Raw genomic sequence first — 20,575 nt, forward strand, 5'->3', positions numbered from 1 at the left:
TGTCAAGATCAAGAAACTCTTTAAAATTGAATAAGAACTAAAACTAAATATTTTGGCAGATTTGTCCTCTGGTGTATGTGTATCTTACATACCAACAATACCAGATAACCAACATGCTTCAAAAATATACAATGAAAAGAAGTACTCTAACTACTTCTATGACTGAAATAATTTTTAAAAGGTATTAAAATTATTGTGATTTTTTTTTTAACTTCATAATTGTTATAAACTGTTTATGCTTTCCTTATTTCTTATATATACTGTTTTCTTCCAGACTCAAACTACAGCCAACACAGTTTTATAGAAATTTCATATTTCATTTTTTTTCTTTCATATCATACACAATATTAACATTATCACTATGAATATTATTGAAATGAATCAATATCAAATCAATTCTTCCATCATAATAAAATTTCAATGAACAATCCCATGATAATTACATTAATTACAAATTGCACATGATACATCTTGTAATTGTGTACGTTCTGAATATTAAGTATAAATTACCAGTAACCATAAGTAACTTCATCTTCGCTAGCCAAGGGTTTCTGATACGCTATTCTCCTCATAATCCCTTGGCATACGGGGTTGATAGAAGTTGCGTTTTTTTTTCTCGAGTTCTGATTGGGATTCGGTACATCCGGTCGACCAATCAGCAATTGTTTTTTTGTAAATGATCCGTAAGATAACATGCAATTCTATGAATAGCTATGGTGTCATCCAATATCTTTTAAGTATGTGATTAAAATTATAATGATGTTCAGATTTGTACTATAAATAATAAATAACTATAACTCAATTATTGCTTCTTAATTTTTCTTGAAAATTAAAACTGATTTAATTTTTTTTTAACACACGTCTTTATTTCTGTCGATGACGCAATCTGTGTCTACCTGATAGATTCTAAATCACTTGACTCAAACAATCCCATCTTTTGACTTCAACGTATGCCAAGGGTTCGTGAGGAGAGTAGCGTATCAGAAATCCTTGGCTAGCAAAGATGAAGTTACTTATATCACTTGATATAATATATGGATATCTGACAGATATGGTATGAATGCAAACATATTCAGAGGCCCCTAATTATGTTCCCCAAACGAAGTTGGGGAACATATTGTTTTTACTCTGTTTCTTATTATTAAGGTCTTCCGTCTTCACGGAAGACCTTATAGTTATTCTACTGTTTCTTATTATTATTATTATTATTCTTATTTTTTTCCCCAAAATTTTGTGCACGCGATTTCTCAGCAACTATTCCTCGGATTTCTATGAAATTTTCAGGAATTATGCGCAATAAGATGAACTTGATACATTTTTAAGGAAATTTGGAAATTTGCTTCTGGTGCCAAGTTATGGGAAATTTCCTGATTTTAAAATGCAATTTTGTCGCCCCTTTTTTTCGAAAATGGCTAAAGATATGACCTGTAGACTTATTGGAGACGATACTTCGTGACTTTGTGGTTTGCAGAATCACCTTTTTGTGCGTCGTCAGTTCTTCCGGTTGTTACGAGATGCAAATTTAAAAAAATTGTATTTTCTAACTTTTTTGTTTTTCAGTATTTTGCATTTATTTTTGGTTTGTTAATAGAAACCCTCCTGATAATGCTTACTATATGATTTGTTTGAATGTTGATCAATCTAAACTCTAGATATTAGCATTCAAAAATCTGAAGCGGGTCCAAAATGGCGGCTGTCTCTGTCAACGCCGACATTTCGCAATAGGGATTTACGGAGGCAGTCGAGCGTTTGCTTGAATGAAAATAACATAAGGATAAATGAAATGTATAGGAATACTTGGATAGTCACGTCGTAGTTACGTTGCAGTTCTGTGTCATACTAACGTCTTCTATAATTGGTTTTGGCTAGTTCCCAAAGTTGAGAAAGAAAAGACTAAATGTGCAAATGAAATTCGATACCTAATATCTTTTGTGCACCACGGAAAATAGATCTCATCATATTTATAAGTAATACTTTCTCAAAAAAGAATATTGATTAATATTGTCAGTAGAAATCTTAACCACTGTTTTTCCTATGCACACTTGTGTCATATTAAACTAATAAATAAGACAAAAATAAGAAGACGATTTTTTTAAAGATCGCTTCATGGAGTTTATTTTAGCATTCTTGTCTCAAAGACCTGATTAAAGTTATTGAGCATAAATGATATCTGATTCCTTGACCGTCGTAGGGCGAGCCATGTTTTTCGGCGAAACGTTTCAACCTTTTTCAATTAACTAATCGGGATAGTTCACTTTGGGGATAAACAGGAAATTGAAAAAAATTAGAAATTCATAACCGTTTCACCGCTTTAGTGTTACAGGCATATATACCATATGGAATTTGTAAAATGTGTTAAATATACTTTCTAAACCTCGAATCTTAGGCTATAAGAACATTCTTTTTTTTTTATTTCATTGAAGCTATCACACCTATTTACTAGAACATTCCAAAGAAAAGGCGCGAAGATTAACTCGTGGCGTTTAGTGCTAAATTTTGAATAGTGACCCGCCTTTCATAATTTTAAAAGAGAATCACTGTTTCGTAAATATATATAAATAGATTTAGAGAAGAGGTCCCGATAGCGTAATATTTAGTGCCGTCGGAATTTCATGCTGGTGACATGGGTTCAATTCTCCTTGTGTGCAATTTTATTTTTACTTTTTCAGCTCGATTTTACGTTTTCTTTCCGGAATCGGACGGAAGACCTCTCGTTGCTCGCAACGAGTTTCTCATCTAGTTATTATTCTTATTCTTATTTTTCTTCCTGGGAAAATTTTGTCCGCGAGTGATCTTGTAAACTACACATCTGACATAGATGAAACCTTTTTAGGGTAAGTAGGCATGTTATGTAGATTTGCGGAATCAAGGTCATTTTGCGCGCACGTGCTTGCAAGAGCGCGCACGTGCAAAACTTAAAATGACCAATATAAAATGGATATAACCGTAACTTTTCTATTTTGTGACGAAATGTTTTGAAACTTATAATGTAAGGATATATTAGTAGTAAGCACAAGATGACATGGTCAGAATAGCAAGATCGCACGCGCATGCACGTGCGCTTCGCTCTGATTGGCTGAAACTAAAGTCTCAATATCTTTTTTGTTTTTTGATAAAATCATTTGAAATTTTGAACATAGTCATATATTAGGGAGATCTACAGCCTGTATTATAAGATTTATCATGAAAGCATGTGCATGCACATGTGCATGCACATGTGCATGCACATGTGCTTGCAAGAGCTCGCACGTGCAACACGAGAAATGTCTAATATAATTGATACAGACGTAACTATTTAAATTATTGATGAAATGCTTTGAAACTCATATTATAAGTATATATTAGAAGCTAAGACAAAATGACATGGTCAAAAAAGTAAGATTTTACGCGCATGCACGTGCGCTTCGCTCTGATTGGCTGAAACTAAAGTCTCAATATCTTTCTTGTTTCTTGTCATAATCCTTTGAAATTTTGAACATAGACCTACATTATGAAGATCTACAGCATGATGTATAAGAATTTTCGTGAAAGCATGCGCATGCCCGTGTGCTGCAATCTGATTGGCTGAAACTTTAAATGGCTATATCTCCTTTGTTTTTTGACGAAATGCTTTGAAATTTAAAACATAGTCATGCATTAGGATATCCTACAATATGATTTAGAAAAAAAACATGAAATCACGCACATGCACATGCGCTGCAATCTGATTGGCTTAAACTTGAAATGGCTAAAACTCCCTTGTTTTTCAACCAAACAGGATGGGATTTAGAACATAGATAGATATAACGGGACTCCTACAGGAAGGTATGGTCATCATACACGTGCACGCACGTGCGTGCATTTGGAACGAGTGAAATAAAAATACATTTGAAAGAGTGATTTTTCATTCTTTTGGACCGAATGCTTTAATATATTGTATATTTAAATATGTAGATAGTGTAGACAAGATGATATGTTTATGAGTTATAATATAACGCACATGCATTAACATGCGCACGGGTGCAATGCTAAAATTTGAATATAATTGGTATCCTTCTGAGAAAACGTTGTTAAAGTCAAAAATGCACAGAGTTTGTCTTATTTAATTAAGCTTACAGGGAATACGGCACAAAAAAGGAGTTGGGGAGCGTTTGGGGAACATCTGTAACGGTTCCCGTTACAATTAGCACTAGTTTAAAATGATTTGATGAGACCCATTGCTACTTCCTGGAAAATTTATTGGATATTCAACATGTGGATAAAATACATTAGTGGGCCAGTATGCCTTCACTCTGGGATGTATACATATTTCCATGATCATCTCTCTATGAGATGAGCCTTCAAATTCCAACCAATCACTCAGGGTTCAACACAAGTCAGTCATCCATTTCTACTTCTTCTATGGCCATGCTTGAGTTGTCCTCAGGGTTAATGTCAAGGTCGCTCAGTTCCTGACTACTGCTGTGAGAAAACTCTAACTTCCCCGGAGTAGGGAATGCTGGGAAATCTTCTGAAGCACCTGGATGAAGAAATGAGTATCCTCTTATGTAAAAACTAACCGTGAAGTAAAATCATATCAATGAAATATGACTGTCACTGCCAGAAAATAAGATGTCTTTCTCAAATTAATCTTGTGTAATTCTAAGAACAATATGTGGCTTTTCGTGCTTTATAGAGTGCATAATGGACGTTCTACCAAGCTAATGAAATGCTCACAATAAGTAAACAGAAACACTGTCTGATAGAATACCTTCACAGGGGTCCATCTCGGACATTAAGGTCTCTATAACACTAGACAGCATAGTGGTGGAAAATTGATCATCTCGACGAATCCCAAGTGCCTGCCACAAAAATAACAATACAGTAGAGACTTTACATATGCAAATGTGTTTATTCTGATATGATACTATAAATGTTTAATATTCAAAGTGTATGATATCTGGTTGCAATGGATTTTCAGAAAAGTTACGCATGTAGTGAAGATTTTATAGAGTGCTTTTAGAATATGCATAATTTGAATAAACTTTAAGACATTTAGTGATGAACTTGATTTAGAGAAACCATTTACTGTAAATGATGCTTAATAGTACACAATGACAAATACGATACTTTCACAGTAATTTCTGCTTGACCTACTTTATGGAAATAGTCCACGGCCATTAAGTTGTCTCCCTTGAGGACGTACGTATATCCGATGGCAGAGTAGGTGGAAGGATTCTGAGGGGATAGAATTCCTGCTCGTTTGTGATACTCCAAGGATTTGTCATAATTTCTGGAAAGTAAAGATTTTTCAAATACTGATTAACCACTCAAAATTTACACACACATTAATTACAATAGTATCTAACACATTCAGTTAAGTGACTTTTTCAAGTTAGTGTGTGTTTAATCTAGTAAGGAATCTTTAAAACATTCAACAAATTATAGAAATTGTTGTAATAATCTATTCTTTATATTTATACCTCAATACAACATGGAGAATATATATTTCTGTGGTAGTCCTTTATGTGAAAACTCTGAAGATATCTTGGACATGCAATGTACTCATTCTATGCTGCAAAAAATTGGAATACCTACCTTAATTTTCTGTATGTGTGTCCTAGATTATTTAAGAGAGGTTCCCATTTTTCCACAATCACTTCTCGTCCAATATTTTCTAAAATTCTGAGGGCGTCCATAAAATATCTCTCAGCTGTGCTCCACCTACCAAGTATTCATATACATGTATCATTAATACAGCTCTGGTCATTCTTCTTAGTAGATCTGCTGAAACACTAATAAACACTACCATGATTTATAATGGCAATCTTTGTGACAATGTCAAACAAGGCCCCACATTGAGCTAAAGCAATGGTTATGACAATGTCATATATTTCTTTCTAGGTTCAAGCTTTCGGATTGAATCTGCATCTTTGTAAGAATCACACAATTTCTCCTTAAACAGCGTTCCAGTCAAAGCATTAAAAAATCTGTAGGTAAACGCAAAGGTAGAGCATTGAGAATATATTACCTTTAATGATAACACGTGAGAGAGATTATTACGTCAGGCCAAAACTCACATGGATGTTTTTGTAATAAGTGAAACAATCTTGGTGTACTTCCATTGCCTTTACCTAAGGATTTTTCAATTCTTTGACTGGAATGCTGAGTCAATCCGATAGCATGTACTAAGACAAGTACCTGTGACACAAATATAATGGAGAAAAACTAAATACAGTTCTTACTCCTGGCTTTTGAATGCTATGACTCCCATCTCATGTAACACAAAGGGGTCCTCTGGGGCGATACTGAGAGCCTGACTGAAGAACCGCTCGGCCAGTTTGAAGTTGTTGGTTAGGCCATGTTCTAGTCCTATATACAGGAGTGGTAGGTGGCAGCCCTTCATCAGCTGTGACGCGGTGAAATATGCCACCATGGCCTGGTCGTGTTCGTTCTCAGCTGCAAAGGAGTGTCCAAACGCCAGCCAGGCCGGCCCATACACACGATCCAGTGTTGTAGCCTTACTGTGTTCAAAAGATTAAATATAAGATAAACGCTTATACCAGGGTATGCAGAATATATATATATATCTGGATTTTTTCTGTTCAGTATGACTAGAATTTTAAGGAAAAACATATACCGTATAGGTGGAAATTTTAGCGAGACGCAAATTTAGCGATTTATCCTTAAAAAGTGGTATTTTATTTTTAGCGAGATGAAATTTTAGCGATTTAAGAATTCTCACTGAAGAAGCTATAAGAAATAAAACGCAATTAATTTTTAGCGATATTCAATTTTAGCGATCTCAGCACCCTCGCTAATAATGCCAAAATCAAATCCTCGCTAAAATCTCTGCTTAAACGGTATAAAAAATGTGAGATAAACTTCACTCGCCCCCAGGCCCCTGCAAATTCAACTCGTATTCACAAAACATTAGTGGTTACCTGGAAGCAGTAAAATAGATTACAGCAAACACACTGATACAGAATTCACACTTATAGGAAAGTGATTTTTTATTCCATTTAGTTTTTAAATGTATTAAAAATTTAAATATATTTAACTTCTTTGTAAGGCCATATAAAATTGAAATCTTGGTTCTCAGGCCCGCGCGCATCCGTTTTGAGGTAGCCGCATTGCCGATTTTATTGTATTTTTGATAAAATAAAAAGTTGGTATTGCGGAGACCAATCCAGGAAAAAAAATTCCGACCTCATTTGCTTCGTAGTTTAGTATTCAAATATCACTTCCGGTAGCCATTTACAATGAGATTTTGGCTACTTCGTTTGAAAATACATTCGAGGACATTACCTACGATGTTTACACGCTGTTAAGCAATGGATAAAGCAGAAATTTTGACCAGAAATGGAAAGTATATCTGTGATTAAAAAAATTATCTTTATGTTAAAGAAAATTCGGAAATTAAAATAAAAAAAATACCTCCCTCATCTACTTTATTGCCAATAAAATGAAAAATAAAATGCCGCCCTCCCGCATCAGTTTTGGAGAAAATTGGCCTGAGAACCAAGATTTCAATTTTATATGGCCTAAGTGTGTTTTTATATTGTAATAAATCTAGATGAAAAAATTTAGATTTTCATATTTCTTTTACTTATTGACACCATTTGAATCAAAAAGGATGATTTGAAGGTTTATCTGGATGTCTTAGATAGACATCAGTCTTACTATATCAGATATCAATAATTACAGGAAGATAAGAGTGTGCTTGAAACTTCAGAAAGTGTTCCTTAAATACCTTACTGTTTACCAGAGATACCTGTTTGTTAATGTAAGATATCTGTGTTTACTTGAAATATCTGTGTTTACCTGAGATATCTGTCTGTTTACCTGAGATATGTTTGTTTACCTGAGATATCTGTTTGTTAATGTAAGATATCTGTGTTTACTTGAGATATCTGTTAACCTGAGATATCTGTCTGTTTACCTGAGATATGTTTGTTTTCCTGAGATATCTGTTTGTTAACGTAAGATATTTGTGTTTACCTGAGATATCGCCGAGCAGGCTCACTCTTCTCTGTCAGTAAATAGTAACATCCCACAGCAAACCAGGAAACCTACATCCAAACATTAACTTATTAATTTTCAAAGCCATTTAGTTAATATCGTAAAGCTTTTCATATTCACAAGTGTTAAATATAAAATAGACTTATAAAGCTTATTAGACTCAAGAAAACTTACAGGATCATTAGGGTATAAATCCACAAGCTTGTGAGAGAGGTAAAACAAATCTGTCAATAAAATGAAAGTACATGAACATTATATCTCCAAACCATACAGCTATTTTTTCTTGTGCTGGGTGATTCTGATGTCAGCATTAATGTAAACCTTACCTTTGGCTTTTCTGAGTTCCACTAACACTGCTATATGAATGGGTAAACACTGAGTATTGTAAGGGTCATCACTCATCACTCTGTATAGAAAAAAATATTTAAAAAGCTAAATTATATACATGTATTACTGTAGTATTCTTGTAGTCTTCAAATGTTTATTTATTAAGAAGTGTTAAAAAATAATTACCTATTTTTACAACTTTTTAAACTCTTATTCCAGAACTTTTTCTAATTTTTGTAAGGAAATAAATGAATCTGACTGACATTTTTAAATGACTATTTATCACGGTAATTGACCAAGAATGCCCAAAACTACAACCGTTAATAATTACACAACCGTTAATAATTACACATTTTTTTTTATAATAAGATGTTTGTTTCTGACTGTAAGACTTACTTTGTTGTAATTTTATGACACTCCCTGAAATCACAGTTATAGTAATGTCTCTCGGCCACATTAACAACAATGTCTTTATTGTTATTTAAACAAGACAAGGATCCTGGAACTCTGTGCTCTTTTGGCTTGTCATACTGTTCCCATACAAAAAAAAAAAAATCTTCAAAATATATAATACTCTAAATGATCAAATATTAGACATATATTCCATTCAAAATTCATCTTTATCTTTATCATAAATTCATTAAACATTCTTTTATGTGTGCCAAAGAAGAGGATTAAATTAAAAAAAATATATTACAATCTTAAGAAGGAAAATCTAACCTTTTTGATTCTATTTTCATATAAATATCGAATTAGTTCTACTTCTTCTACGGGGCACTGGACAGCAAATGGTAAAGTATCTAACAACTCCCGCTCTGAAATGAGAAAGAGAAAAAATCTATTCCATTTCCTCAGAGTAAATAAATCTTGCAAGCTATCTAATGAACAAATTACAATGATTTATAACTATAATAAGATTGACAAGGGATACCTTCTTGGGAAGACAACATGTGGTGATGAACCAACAAATCAAACGCCTCGAAACAATACACGTCTTGTCGCAGCGCCTCCCGGAAACAGTCCACGGCCAGGTTCCTGTTGTCCATGGCTTCATATATCCTCCCCCTCAGTAGGTTGATTGAGTGTTCCACCTATAACACAGCTACCAAACTTAGAAAGATTGTATGACTGCTCCACCTATCACACAGTTACCTTACTTAGAAAGACTGTGATGCATAGCTTTCACTTATCTAACTGTACTATCAGATTTATAATTTCTTTTTTTTTCAAAAAGAATTTTTGAATCTACAAAATGGAATGAATTCTATAGAAATGGAAAACATGTATACAGTAATTCACTTCAATTAGCAAGACCTTCATTATTACAAGTTTCATTTTTCCATATTTCTTGTGCAAATAAAGTGATCTACAATACATAATATTGCAAAGTTTTTGAGTCTCGATGATATATGATTCTTATCCTCAGTTTAATTGTGATTACTTTCTTCAGTCTTGCAATAAGCCCCCGATTTAAGACCTCTCTATCTTAAGATCAGGATTTTATCCCCCTACCTCCTCTTTACTCTGTATTTTATTTCCCCCTAACTCCTTTTGACTCTGTATGTTATTTCCCCCTAACTCCTCTTGACTCTGTATGTTATTTCCCTCTTACTCCTCTTGACTCTGTATTTTATTTCCACCATACCTCCTTGTGACTCTGTATTTTATTTCCACCATACCTCCTTGTGACTGTATTTTATTTCCCCGATACCTCCTAGTGACTCTGTATTTCATTTCCCCCATACCTCTTTGTGACTCTGGTCATAGAGAGAGTCTGTAAGATTGTGCTTGCTGAAGGAAGGGAGGAAACTGTTGTTCTCCACCATATCCAGTATGTTCAATGCTGTCTGCCATTCTTTGCATTCAAACTGAGAAAAAAAAGATGAATTATTTGACATTTTTCATCCAATTATCATGAAGTGTATGTTTTTAAAATGAATTCACTCATTATACTCACATGGCATTTAGCTGCTAGGTAACGGCAAGCGGAGTTGTTCTGAAAGAACAAATAATATGGCATAATTATAATGAAAAGTTTTCAACAAAAAGGAAGAAAGTTTAAATGTTTATCACTCTTTATTTCAAAAAGAGATAAAACACTAATATCTACTATAAAAAGAATAGAACGAAAACAAATCTTGAGTGATTTTCTAGAAGATCGTTGGAAATTTTTTCTTGACACACATTTTATTTGAAAAAGGATGTGCAAAAGTTAAAACTTAAAAGTGAGAGTTTTGTGACAAACTGATAATATGGTTTTTGTGTATAGAACCTTGTCCAGTTTTCTTGACCTCAGGAGCTGGGAGGCTCTGTGATACTGTCCAGTCAGGTACAGGGTCTGGGCATACCAGTAAACATCATCAGGGTTACCTGTAAATGATCAAAAAACAGCATTTACACGAGAATGTTTAACTTCAAAGTAATATCATATGATGTAATATAGGCATACAAGGTGACCAAAGATTATGAAGCTCACCATGCTCACCTTGACAAATGTTATCATGAGTAACGGACTTGCAAACATTTAAAAGTTCAGTAGATCTTTATTGCATTCAGATCCTGCCTCTTAATAAATCAAAGATTTTAACCTTAATCACACAGGTCACTGATATCAAATTATCTATGTTAGATTTTATGAGTATTCTTACCATTGGAGAGTGATACAATTTTATCTGCCCAGAACAATGCAGACTCATGCTGGTGCTAAAAAACCAAAAATACCAAATCGAATTATTTGTACTTAAAAGAGCAGGCCTCACATTTCAGTGCCTTTAGCATTCATACCAATGTGCTGATTCATAAATACAGCTAATAAATCATATATATGAATAAAAGGCACAGAAATGTGAAGCATTAATTCCTAAAACGCCAATAACTCTATAACCAGTGATTAGGCTTTAAAAAAAAATGTTTGTTTCCTGTAACATTCAAAACAAGAGGCCCATGGGCCACACCGCTCACCTGAGCACCAAGGGTAGGACTAGTATAAAATGGATTTTTATTGTAAAGTTTAAATCCAAAAGTAGTCCCATGACCAATCATGGATTTGCTATTTTTTAGAAAATGATTGAGAAGAAGACTTTTAAAGAATTTTCCTATATATTTCTATGTAAAACTTTGGTCGGCCATTTTGGCCCAGCCCTACCCCCGGGGGTCATGATTTGAACAAACTTGAATCTACACTACCTGAACATGCTTCCATATAAATATGATGAATAATGGCTTTGTCATTCTTGAGAAGAAGATTTTTAAAGAATTTTCCTATATATCTCTATGTAAAACCTTGGTCGGCCATTTTGGCCCCGCCCTACCCCCGGGGGGTCATGATTTGAACAAACTTGAATCTACACTACCTGAGCATGCTTCCATATATATATATGATGAATTATGGCTTTGTCATTCTTGAGAAGAAGATTTTTAAAGAATTTTCCTATATATTTCTATGTAAAACATTGGTCGGCCATTTTGGCCCCTCCCTACCCCCCGGGGTCATGATTTGAACAAACTTGAATCTAAACTACCTGAGCATGCTTCCATATAAATATGATGATTTATGGCTTTGTCATTCTTGAGAAGAAGATTTTTAAAGAATTTTCCTATATATTTCTATGTAAAACATTGGTCGGCCATTTTGGCCCCGCCCTACCCCGGGGGGTCATGATTTGAACAAACTTGAATCTACACTACCTGAACATGCTTCCATATAAATATGATGAATTATGGCTTTGTCATTCTTGAGAAGAAGATTTTTAAAGAATTTTCCTATATATTTCTATGTAAAACTTTGGTCGGCCATTTTGGCCCCGCCCTACCACCGGGGGTCATGATTTGAACAAAATTGAATCTACACTACCTGAACATGCTTCCATATAAATATGATGAATAATGGCTTTGTCATTCTTGAGAAGAAGATTTTTAAAGAATTTTCCTATATATTTCTATGTAAAACATTGGTCGGCCATTTTGGCCCCGCCCTACCACCGGGGGTCATGATTTGAACAAATTTGAATCTACACTACCTGAGCATGCTTCCATATAAATATGATGAATTATGGCTTTGTCATTCTTGAGAAGAAGATTTTTAAAGAATTTTCCTATATATTTCTATGTAAAACTTTGGTCGGCCATTTTGGCCCCGCCCTTACCCGGGGGGTCATGATTTGAACAAACTTAAATCTACACTACATGAGCATGCTCCCATATAAATATGATGAATTATGGCTTTGTCATTCTTGAGAAGAAGATTTTTAAAGAATTTTCCTATATATTTCTATGTAAAACTTTGGTCGGCCATTTTGGCCCCGCCCTACCCCCGGGGGTCATGATTTGAACAAACTTGAATCAACACTACCTGAGGATGTTTCCCCTTAAATTTCATCTTTCTTGGCACAGTGGTTCTTGAGAAGAAGATTTTCAAAACATGCTACAAAATTTTTACTATTTCTGAATTATCTCCCCTTGAATAAGGGCGTGGCCCTTCATTTGAACAAACTTGAATCCCCTTCACCCAAGGATACTTTGTGGCAAGTTTGGTTGAAATTGGCCCAGCGGTTCTTGAGAAGAAGTCGAAAATGTGAAAAGTTTACAGACAGACAGACGGACGGACAGACGGACGCCGGACAAAATGTGATCAGAAAAGCTCACTTGAGCCTTCGGCTCAGGTGAGCTAAAAAATTAAGGGTCGGTAGGTCGGGAATTTTTTTTTTTTTTTTTTTTTTTTTTTTTTTTTTTTTGAATGGTCAAACATCCCCGGACTGAATATACCAGGTGTCATATTTACAGTGGACACCCAACATGGCATCCAAAATGGCTGCCTAGCGGCAGAAAACGAACTTCAGAAAGTTGTAGGGGGAAATTGTTGTTACAATAATGATTACTCTTTATAACTAAGGTAAATGTAAACTAGGTTGACATATTTTATGTCTCAAGTTAAGCTACAAGCTAATTTTTTTATCTAATAAATGGAATCCAGTCTACGCGAAAGTTTAAAATTTTTACAGGACAAAATGTCTGGTAAAAATAAAATTTTTACCAGACCAAGCAATTTCTTACCAGACCGACTTTTTTCCTTTAAATCAATGCATCATTATGATACTGAGATTGAGAGGGTGAGTGGGATGGGGTTAATTGTCACTGTGAAATTTAACCTTAAATAAATTCAGAGTGAAATGGACAAGTTTTAAAACTATTTATAATTTTCCTTTGTAAAAAGTATCTATTTTAACAATTTCATGCATTTTTTCTTCACATTTGACTTATACAACATATACACAATGTATCAAAGATTTTCTTAAATTTAATATGCACTTTCAATGCATATTTTTTTCCTGAAACAACTCATTATGGTTACTCAAGTTCAATGATCATTTGAAAATAATTTCACTACCGAATCTACGTATGAGCTATCTAAATATTTTCCCAACCAAATCTACGTATGAGCTATCTTAAGATCTCTAACCCTTGACAGAGGAAATTCGAATTAGAATAAAAACGATCATGACAGGGTTGTAATACATAAAAATTAATCAAGTATTTCTGCTAAATTGGTCAAATATAAGATATTTGTGGGGAATTGGACCATGTGTACCTCTTTATTTAGCTTTATTTGGCCTTATTTTTTATCGGACATTTAGTCCTGTATACTGAAATTTTTTACCGACCCGACCTAAATTTTACCAGTAAAAACCGACGGTCCGGTGACTTTCGCATAGACTGGGAATCAGCTGATTGATCAAACGAAGTTTTGCCATTTGTCAGAAAAAAAAATCCACCCGGGGTAATTTGAATGGGTCGGTCGGGTTACAGGAAACAAACATATTTTTATTTTAGGCCTTACCCTAAATATTGGATACACCAATTTATGCACACATACAGTATACTGCCAAAGTTTGCACCCAGCTAAAAATACCCGCTACGGTATAGAATGAAGATAAATAAGAAAGCTATTTACATATGATTATGTAGATAAATTATCTTCTTCTTCCAATACAGTGCAGGGCCTTTTGGGCATCATCATAGATGAAAATAATTATAAACGGCTTCCCAGTATGTTTAGTATAAAAATGAAAATGAGTGCAATGCTAAGAAGGGGGTGGGCAATCCATGTAATCCGGATTTAAATACCTTGTGTTAATATTATACCAAGGGTTAAAAATTTATTACAGAAAAAAGCTTGTGGCCTGGAAGTCACGTGAAATCCCTGCCTGGGGTGAGACAGAAATGACATCCTTTGGGTAAAGACAAATTTGATGGTCATCTTCAGGCAGATCCTTTACAAAAACTAGGAAATATAATAAAGAGATCCTCCATAGCTTAAAAAACGCACTACGAGGAATTTCGAACTTTGCATGCATAACAATCCACAACTCAATTTTCCATTTCTACACCTCCATACAAGAAATGGATGGACATGAATAATATTACACATACCTTTTCGATGTAAAATTTTACTTTTTCTCTTAGTCTGCTTAAATTAATCCCAGAAACAGTATTCTGTGGATTTTCAACTTCACCCGCCATTTTAATTGGTCTAACTAATAAGCGTAAATCGCTAAACGTCCATCAGATATCGTAGAACTACAACCGATTCACCGAAATGCCACATGAAGCTCTGAAAAAACCTTAATTAAATATGATATAAATGACTATAAAAATAAATAGTTTAATATCATTAAATCAATAGCATATGATAAAATATACATTGTAACTCATGTGACAAAATATAAATTAGGCTATTTCTATATATCTAAGAAAGATAACTCTTAACCTATATACAATTATTATTAGATCCTTGATGTACATGTTCTCAATATGATTCAGTCATAAACTTTGGTGATTTTTTAATAATAAAGTAAATAAATAATTTATTTATCATTATTGATTTTTCAATAAATATGAAATAGAGAATAATTCAAAGAAGAAAACAAGAGGCCCAGGGGCAATTGGCTAGGATAAAGCACATATCAGATCAGAACTGAAAGTTGACGGGAGGGGGGGGGGGGGGCTTGAATTTTAACCCCCCCAGTGGGTCATGATTTGAACAAACTTGAATCTAGACAACCTGGAGATGATTCCACATGACTTTCATCTTTCCTGGCCCAGTGGTTCTTGAGAAGAAGATTTTTCCTATATATTCCTATGTAAAACTTTGATTGGCCATTTTGGCCCCACCCTACCCCCTGGGGTCATGATTTGAGCAAATTTGAATCTACACTACCTGAGGATGATTCCACATGAGTTTCATCTTTCCTGGCCCAGTGGTTCTTGAGAAGAAGATTTTTAAAGATTTTTCCAGTATATATTACTATGTAAAACTTTGATCGGCCATTTTGGCCCCACCCTACCCCCGGGGGTCATGATTTGAACAAACTTGAATCTAAATTACCTGAGGATGATTCCACATGAGTTTCATCTTTCCTGGCCCAGTGGTTCTTGAGAAGAAGACTTTTTAAAAATTCCATTAATTTTTCTCTAATTCATAGTTATCTCCCCTTGGAAAAGGGCGTGGCCCTTCATTTGAACAAACCTGAATCCCCTTCACCTAAGGATTCTTTACGGCAAGTTTGTTGAAATTGGCCCAGTGGTTCTTGAGAAGAAGATGAAAATGTGAAAAGTTTACAACAACAACGACGACGACAACAACGACAACGACAGACAACGGACAAATTGTGATCAGAAAAGCTCACTTGAGCCTTTGGCTCAGGTGAGCTAAAAAGAACAAATGGACCACGCAAGCCATTTTTTACATCAAAATGTAAAAAAAAAAATGCGAATCTGATTTTGAGTGAAAAGACAAAATAGTTTTTGCAAAGAAAAAAGGTCCATAACAATACAATCTTAATAATTAAACATTGGTATATTTACCTATAATACTGTTGATCAAACAGGACAACTTTGAAATCTTTTACATATAGCAGTGCAGTTTCCTTAGAAACTTATCGCCATCATTTATAATTTATGTTTTCCAGTTGATTCGGTGCGCAAGAGTTTGCTCAGAGTACTATAATTTTTTACTCATTATTGTCAACTGACAAATAAGTTGCTGTTACAGGGCTTTCAACTATCTTGTTTATGGTCAACATCTCGCAAAATCAATGCTGTGGTTGTTTTCAAATTCAAACTGTTTGTGGTCAACTGAGACATAAATATTGGGTTTAATATTTAATCCCGATCTTGACAATATTGAAAAAAAATGAATTTTATTAACAGAATAAATGTAATTATGACAAAGAAATGAGCCACTGGGAAAAGAGACATATTATACATATCTTGGTAAAATAATAGTAGTAAAAACTTTTTCTTTCAAAAATTACCCATTTATTGTTAACTTTGCCAAAACCACGATCTAACTCGTTTCCTCTTTCCATATGATGTCCAATAAATTGCTGTTTTAGGTTTCCTACTCAGGGGCATTCTCATCACATGTCCCAGTCATCTCAATCTTATTTGCTTGATTTCAGTTGGTATGCTCCTGCTTTTCTTAGGCAGATTTCTGTTCGAGATCTTGTTTGTCCAGAAGATACAGTGGATTTTTCGAAGATAGCTGTTGTGGAATGCCTCTTCTTTTCTTATGTCGCTGTCACCAACACGCTCAGATCCATACAGGAGAATTGATTTAACATTGAAAAGTTGGAACTTGGATCTCAGACTATACACTGTTCTACAGAGTTAGGAATTGGCAAAAGATTGGTCTATACACCCTCTTTCTCCTAAACCCAGCTTGCTCTAGTTTTTTTTCAATTACTTTAATTGTCTATTCTGTTCAGCATTTTTTTTTTACAGAACACCTTGCTGGGGACTGAGAGCAGTGTTACCTCTCCAACTGTCACATATTTGGAGACCTCCTTTTTTGGAAGCTTTACAACGATTCCTTTACTCCAGTCATGTGGTATTGTTTCATTTTCCCCAGATGCGTATGAATAAATCGAACAGCGTTTTTGATGGTGTTGCAATATCTGATTTCAGCATGTATGCAGCCATTGCCTGAGGATTTGCAATTCTTCAATGATTTAATACAGTTTTGGACTTCCTCGAGAGTTGCTGGTTCTAGCCAAGTCTTCAACTGCGGTTTCTGGACTTGCTGCTTCACCGGGTTCTGGACAATTTAGTACTTCCTGGAAATATTGTACCCAACGGTTGGTATGTTTGTGTTCTATTGCCAGTGGGTAACTATCTTTATCTTTCAAAAAAAAGGTTGATATCCACAATGCATCCACATAGTTCTTTCGTTATTGTGAAGCAGCTCGTTTAGTTGCCAGACTGTCAACATACATTCGCCGATCCCTCCTAGCACATCGCTTGACATCTTTATCATTTATTTTATAAGAATCTTGTAGCTGTTCTTGTAATCTAGCTTGCAGATTTGGTACTGATGTTTTTCTGCTTTATGTTCCTATTTTTTCCCATGTACCAGGTGTTAGCCATTCTTTGTTCTTTTTTATTCGGTAGCCTACAGTTTCTTCGGCGGCTTTAATATACACTTTCTTGATCGTGTCCCACCTTTCTCGAATATCTTCAACAACATCAATGCTTTCTTCAAGAACCTTGAATTCAATACCAGATTGAAAGCTTTTTGTGTGTCTCGTATCTTTAACTTTTCCACATCGATCCTCCTTTTCGTCTCTTGCTTTTTTAGAATCTCTGCAAAGTTTTAGTTTAATGGTGGTTTTCAACAGATAGTGGTCACTGTTGACGTCTGCTCCATAGTATACTTTAACATCCTGTAGGGATTTGCGCCACATCTTATTTACAGCTTACATGATCAATCTGGTTTGTTGTTCTACCATCTGGAGATTTCCACATGATTTTTTGTGTATCTTTGTGAGAAGATATTGTGCTTTCTATCGTTTAATTGTTGTTGAGACAGAAGTCAATTAAGCGCTCTTCAGTGTCATTCTTAATTCCACAGCCATGTGTGCATATAGATTTCTCACAGTCAGTGTTGTCAGTACCCAGTTTTGCATTCACGTCTCCCTTTATAAGCAGCATGTCGTGCTGAGAGACTTTAGAGACAACTATCTGTAACTTCATAAAATTCATCTATCACTTATTCTTCGACATCGTTTGTTGGTTGATAAAATTGTATGATTGACAGTTTACGGTATTTGGAGTTGAATCTTACTATAATTAGACTATAACTAATTGGTTCCAATTCCAGCAGTGTTTTGGTCTTCTATTTGCTTATGCTTATGATCATTGCAACCCCACTTGAATTTTTGCCATTGTGCCCCGAGAACAATGTTGTATGGCCACTAACAATTGTAATACTGCCTGATTTAATCCATCGGCATTCATTTATTCAAAATATATCCTACTTGTACTCGTATCTTTTGCATTTCATCTGCAACTTTTGCTGTCTTTGATGTTTCGTACATCGTGCGAACATTCCATGCTCAACACGAAGTTTTTCTTTCGGCCTTAGAAGACTATCAATCAATCTCATAGAAGATGCTATAGTGCCTGTGTTTTGGCTCAAGTCTTCGCAGACCCAGTTTTCATTTTTAACAATTGCTGAAGTTTCTGTAACTGGTTGTTTTTATTGGGTAGGGTACTTAGCCGTACGTCAAACCTCCACTCTGCTGGGCTGGGTTTTCTTTCTGGGTTGCCCATCCCATAGAAGATTGCAATCCAATGTTTACGAATTCCTTCTCCCTGGATTTTCTTTCGGGGTTTACTCCTGTAGCCTTTTACTCTCCCAAATCATCTACAAGGCAGTAGAGCTATTTTCCCACAGCTGGGTCCAGGTTAATGACTGCTATGGCATATCTATATGCCGATGGGCCTAAAAATGATCATGATCATGACGTAACGTCAGGAATTGCTACTAATAGGAAATAATACGCTTAATCCGTTTTCAGCTTACATTTGTAGTCAAGTCTTGATAATAAACATGTAGTATTTTATATGAAAATAAAGGTTTTTTTCTCACCAATAATGTTGTAATGAAAAGAAGTATTATTACAAGTTATGTACACATTGACAGACTACTATATTCCGGAATAAAGTCAATTTTCGCCTTGTCCCGCTGTAACAGAAAAATACCTTCAACAGAGTTTATTCTAGAAAAGGGTTGAAAAATATTCTCGGATCTCTGATATTTCACAGGATCGTTCTCATACATCATATTTAGACATAATATATTTGTTGACACCCTCTGTTAGGAGAATTGATACCCACATCTGTTGAAATAAAAGTCCTTTATGATGTCCCATTCGATGAAAATTTAGTGTTACGCATTTTCAATGGGGAAAAAAAGAAAAATTTGTCGGTAAAATTTACAAATTTGAATTGATATAAAATGAGTACTTTTAAACATCAACTTGTTCCAAAAATATAATGAAGATTTTCCAGGCGCTAGGGATTTTAATCAAACATCATCCGTGTCTTGCAAACATGTCCTCTGTGTAAATGACGTCATGTCAAATATATATTAGTAAATAGCTTATCGATTTATTCCGAATTCAAGAGGCAATATTTATTAAAATTTATGTCAGTGGAAAGTACTGAGAAATTACTTTTGATACATATAGGTTTCATCAGATCTTACCGGTCAATAAAAAAATTACTAGAGAATCGAAATGTCTTGCAGAAATGTCCCCAGCTGCTTAAAATGACGTCTGACGTTCTAAAAAATGCACGATTTGCGACCTACGTCAATGTGCATTTCCTATTAATTTGTTTAAATTATTGTACCCTTCATACTTAACATGTTAATCTTTGATTATCATCTCTCTGTATCCTAAGATCGCCTTTTCTGTTGATTCTTTTAAAAATGATCACCAATCCATGAAACGAATGTCGCATACAAATGGAGCTAACTCTAAATCCATGTAATTGCAGGAAATTCTTTTCAAATACAATAGAGAAAACAATGATAGAAAATTAAAAATACAGTGTAATTTGTCTTGATGATCTGCTTTATTGAAAAAAAGTACAATTACCCCAGGTTCTGTCAACAAATTACTATTAATAATTACTTCAATGGGATCAATTATTCTTTAAAAACATTTTTAAACACTGCACGAAAACAATGCATATTAATTGACGTCATTTCGACGTTACAACGTTGAGTAGCAATTCCTGACGTTGCATGGTTATCAAGTTTTAAAAACACGAAATTCACGTTTATTTGATGTTTAGTCCAGTTTAAAAAAATAACTAGAGGTACTGTGAGCGATGAGCTCACTAAATGATACCCCCCGCCTCCCATATGGTTATAACTGGTGAAAAAGTCCATGTTTTCCTGTGGCCGGGAAACCCAAAATATGTG

General features: G+C 34.6%; 1 protein-coding gene across 1 annotated transcript; it reads right to left on the reverse strand.

Moving 5' to 3' along the window:
• Nucleotides 1-4,152: 4,152 nt before the first annotated feature.
• LOC134237766 (cell division cycle protein 16 homolog) lies at nucleotides 4,153-14,826 on the reverse strand. The gene is made up of 16 exons (XM_062719911.1): nucleotides 14,737-14,826; nucleotides 10,956-11,010; nucleotides 10,580-10,677; nucleotides 10,265-10,303; nucleotides 10,053-10,175; nucleotides 9,239-9,398; nucleotides 9,028-9,122; nucleotides 8,704-8,837; nucleotides 8,307-8,386; nucleotides 8,155-8,204; nucleotides 7,960-8,030; nucleotides 6,204-6,482; nucleotides 5,557-5,682; nucleotides 5,116-5,251; nucleotides 4,730-4,820; nucleotides 4,153-4,498 (listed from the first exon to the last, which is right to left on the reverse strand). The coding sequence occupies exons 1-16, from the start codon at nucleotides 14,824-14,826 to the stop codon at nucleotides 4,356-4,358; spliced, it is 1,770 nt and encodes a 589-aa protein (XP_062575895.1). The 3' UTR covers nucleotides 4,153-4,355.
• Nucleotides 14,827-20,575: the final 5,749 nt, after the last annotated feature.

The sequence above is a fragment of the Saccostrea cucullata genome, unplaced genomic scaffold (genome assembly GCF_032062105.1).
Source record: "Saccostrea cucullata isolate Sc308-1 unplaced genomic scaffold, CSIRO_AGI_Scuc_v1 ctg3179, whole genome shotgun sequence".
Lineage (NCBI taxonomy): Eukaryota > Metazoa > Mollusca > Bivalvia > Ostreida > Ostreidae > Saccostrea > Saccostrea cuccullata.

Bases quoted from the DNA above. Each gene is read 5' to 3' on its own strand.
- LOC134237766 (XM_062719911.1), bottom strand. From the start codon at position 14,826: ATGGCGGGTGAAGTTGAAAATCCACAGAATACTGTTTCTGGGATTAAT. The intron at 9,123-9,238 runs GTATCCCTTGTC...TTCTCATTTCAG, and splicing joins CATGTTGTCTTCCCAAGAAG to AGCGGGAGTTGTTAGATACT. The intron at 8,205-8,306 runs GTAAGGTTTACA...TTTTATTGACAG, and splicing joins GGAACTCAGAAAAGCCAAAG to ATTTGTTTTACCTCTCTCAC.